Source organism: Gobius niger (assembly GCF_951799975.1).
Source record: "Gobius niger genome assembly, chromosome: 9".
Lineage (NCBI taxonomy): Eukaryota > Metazoa > Chordata > Actinopteri > Gobiiformes > Gobiidae > Gobius > Gobius niger.
The window spans coordinates 15,065,848-15,067,881 of NC_136860.1; the positions used below are offsets into that span (position 1 = coordinate 15,065,848).

Here is a 2,034-nt window from a genome sequence, read left to right on the forward strand (position 1 = left end):
CCTACCACCCAAGTTGGCATACCGAGTAGCATACGTCAAGAATCAGGTCTGAAGGAGGAAGATACTGTGAATGATGCATCTCGCCCTTGGGATCAGAGCGTTTATTTAAACCAACAATACCACATGCTTGGAGAAGTTATACAAGATCTTGACTTCAACAGACCGGACATCGATAAACTGGAGGTAATTGGCTCGTCTAAACCGTTTTGTTCTGAAACATGCAGCAAAGCATCATCGAAGAACACAAATAAAGATGGAGGAGCCCACAGATGATTTTGCGCTCCTTTTTAGAGACATAATGCTAAAAAGTAATGAAGCGGAGCCTGAGTCAAAGCACCTGCCTGTTCCAGCCTTAAGGATCACTGGACAACTTGCTAACTGGACTGGAAACTCCAACACAAATCAGGGCCAGGTTGGGATCAATACTACTATTTTGTTTGAGTCCCTGACTGGAAAACTACAGATGTCCCACATTGAGATACACAACGAAGGAAGCGCCGCTATCTTCTACAGCTGGGAGAGACGTCCTCTGCCTCACCACTTCCCTCACCTGCTGCCACGCACAACGACACCAGACTGCTTCTACTTCGACTCCTCCTCCGGTGTGATCCTTCCTGGTGAAACCCAAATTGTAAAATGTAGTTTCAAGTCGGACAAGCCTGGCCTTCAAACAGAGCATTGGCAGCTGAATACTCACCCTGTCCTACTGCGAGGAGTGAATACTCACCCTGTCCTACTGCGAGGAGTGAATACTCGCCCTGCCCTACTGCAAGGAGTGAATACTCACCCTGTCCTACTGCAAGGAGCCCCCATACAGGTCACTTTGAGGGGTGTGGCCCTGTATCAGGACAGTGCAGCAGACCACCGGCTGTACATTGAGAAAAGGCTGGAGAAGAAAATAACTGTACAAGTATGCCGGTCAATAGTGCATGACTTGGTGAAAGGAATCGACACACCGGAAAGACCTAGCTCTCCTGCAGACCTCTGTGAAACTGAAGAGCAGGAGTTTCTACGTAAAAACCCCAAGCTCAGCTTTACCCAAATCCAAAAGGGGACAGCCTATAGGCCAGTGGAACACCTCATTTGAGACCTACAAAACTCATCAAAACAGATCTTTTTCCTCACTTTTTTTCCATTTTTTTCCATTGCTTTTTGTAGTGTTTTCGTCACATTTATTTTTTTTGCCACATTTTCATCACTTTTCTGTCACTCTTTTGGCACATTTTTCTTCTGAGACACTGAACAGTGAAGAGGCACCAAGAGCCCCCACACCTGCAGCACGGAGGAGGTCTCACAAGAGGAGCTACAGGAAACAACAAAAGGGACCAACGAGGACATGGTGATAGACTGTGGAGGGAGCTGTGCAGGAGGAAGAGGAAGGACGAGGTGGAGCTGACCATTGCAGGACACCACGCTCTGAGATGGGGACAAGCCCAGGAGGCGGTGCACCGTTTCAGATGACCAGAGGAGACAGAGGGCAGCTACAGTTTCTCCATCCTCCAAGGTCATGCGGGTGGAGTGGCTGAAGGACAACGAGATCATCGACCCGGCCGAGGACAGGAACTTCTACATCACCGTGGTCCACAACCTGATCATCAAGCAGGCGCGTCTGTCCGACACGGCCAACTACACCTGTGTGGCCAAGAACATCGTGGCCAAGCGCAAGAGCTCCACCGCCGTGGTCATCGTCTACGGATTTCCCATCAACCAGTGCTCCTCCTGTGACCAAAACAGTGAAGATGGCGGCCGCGACACAACCATCTTTCACCAAAAAAAAAAAGAGTGGTGCGCACTGAATGGGTGCTGATGCCGGATGCTCTCTCATCGAATGCAATTTCTCCATCTGTGAGATCAATAAAGTACCATCTTATCTTATCTTATCTTAATTACAACTATCTCAGTGGCATAATCCTAGATTAATTCCCTATTTCATCTGTCCATAAAAAAATATTTTTTGTAATATTTATTAATTTATTGACATTTCTTTACTTCAAGAAAAAGTCCCCCACTACCTTATTTTATTGAAGTATTGGT

General features: G+C 47.2%; 1 protein-coding gene across 1 annotated transcript; it reads left to right on the forward strand.

Moving 5' to 3' along the window:
* Positions 1-282: 282 nt before the first annotated feature.
* LOC306968424 (MYCBP-associated protein-like) lies at positions 283-1,087 on the forward strand (the record flags this gene model as incomplete). The annotated part of the gene is made up of 1 exon (XM_079563771.1): positions 283-1,087. The coding sequence occupies exon 1, from the start codon at positions 299-301 to the stop codon at positions 1,085-1,087; it is 789 nt and encodes a 262-aa protein (XP_079419897.1). The 5' UTR covers positions 283-298.
* Between the last annotated feature and the right edge of the window lie 947 nt (positions 1,088-2,034).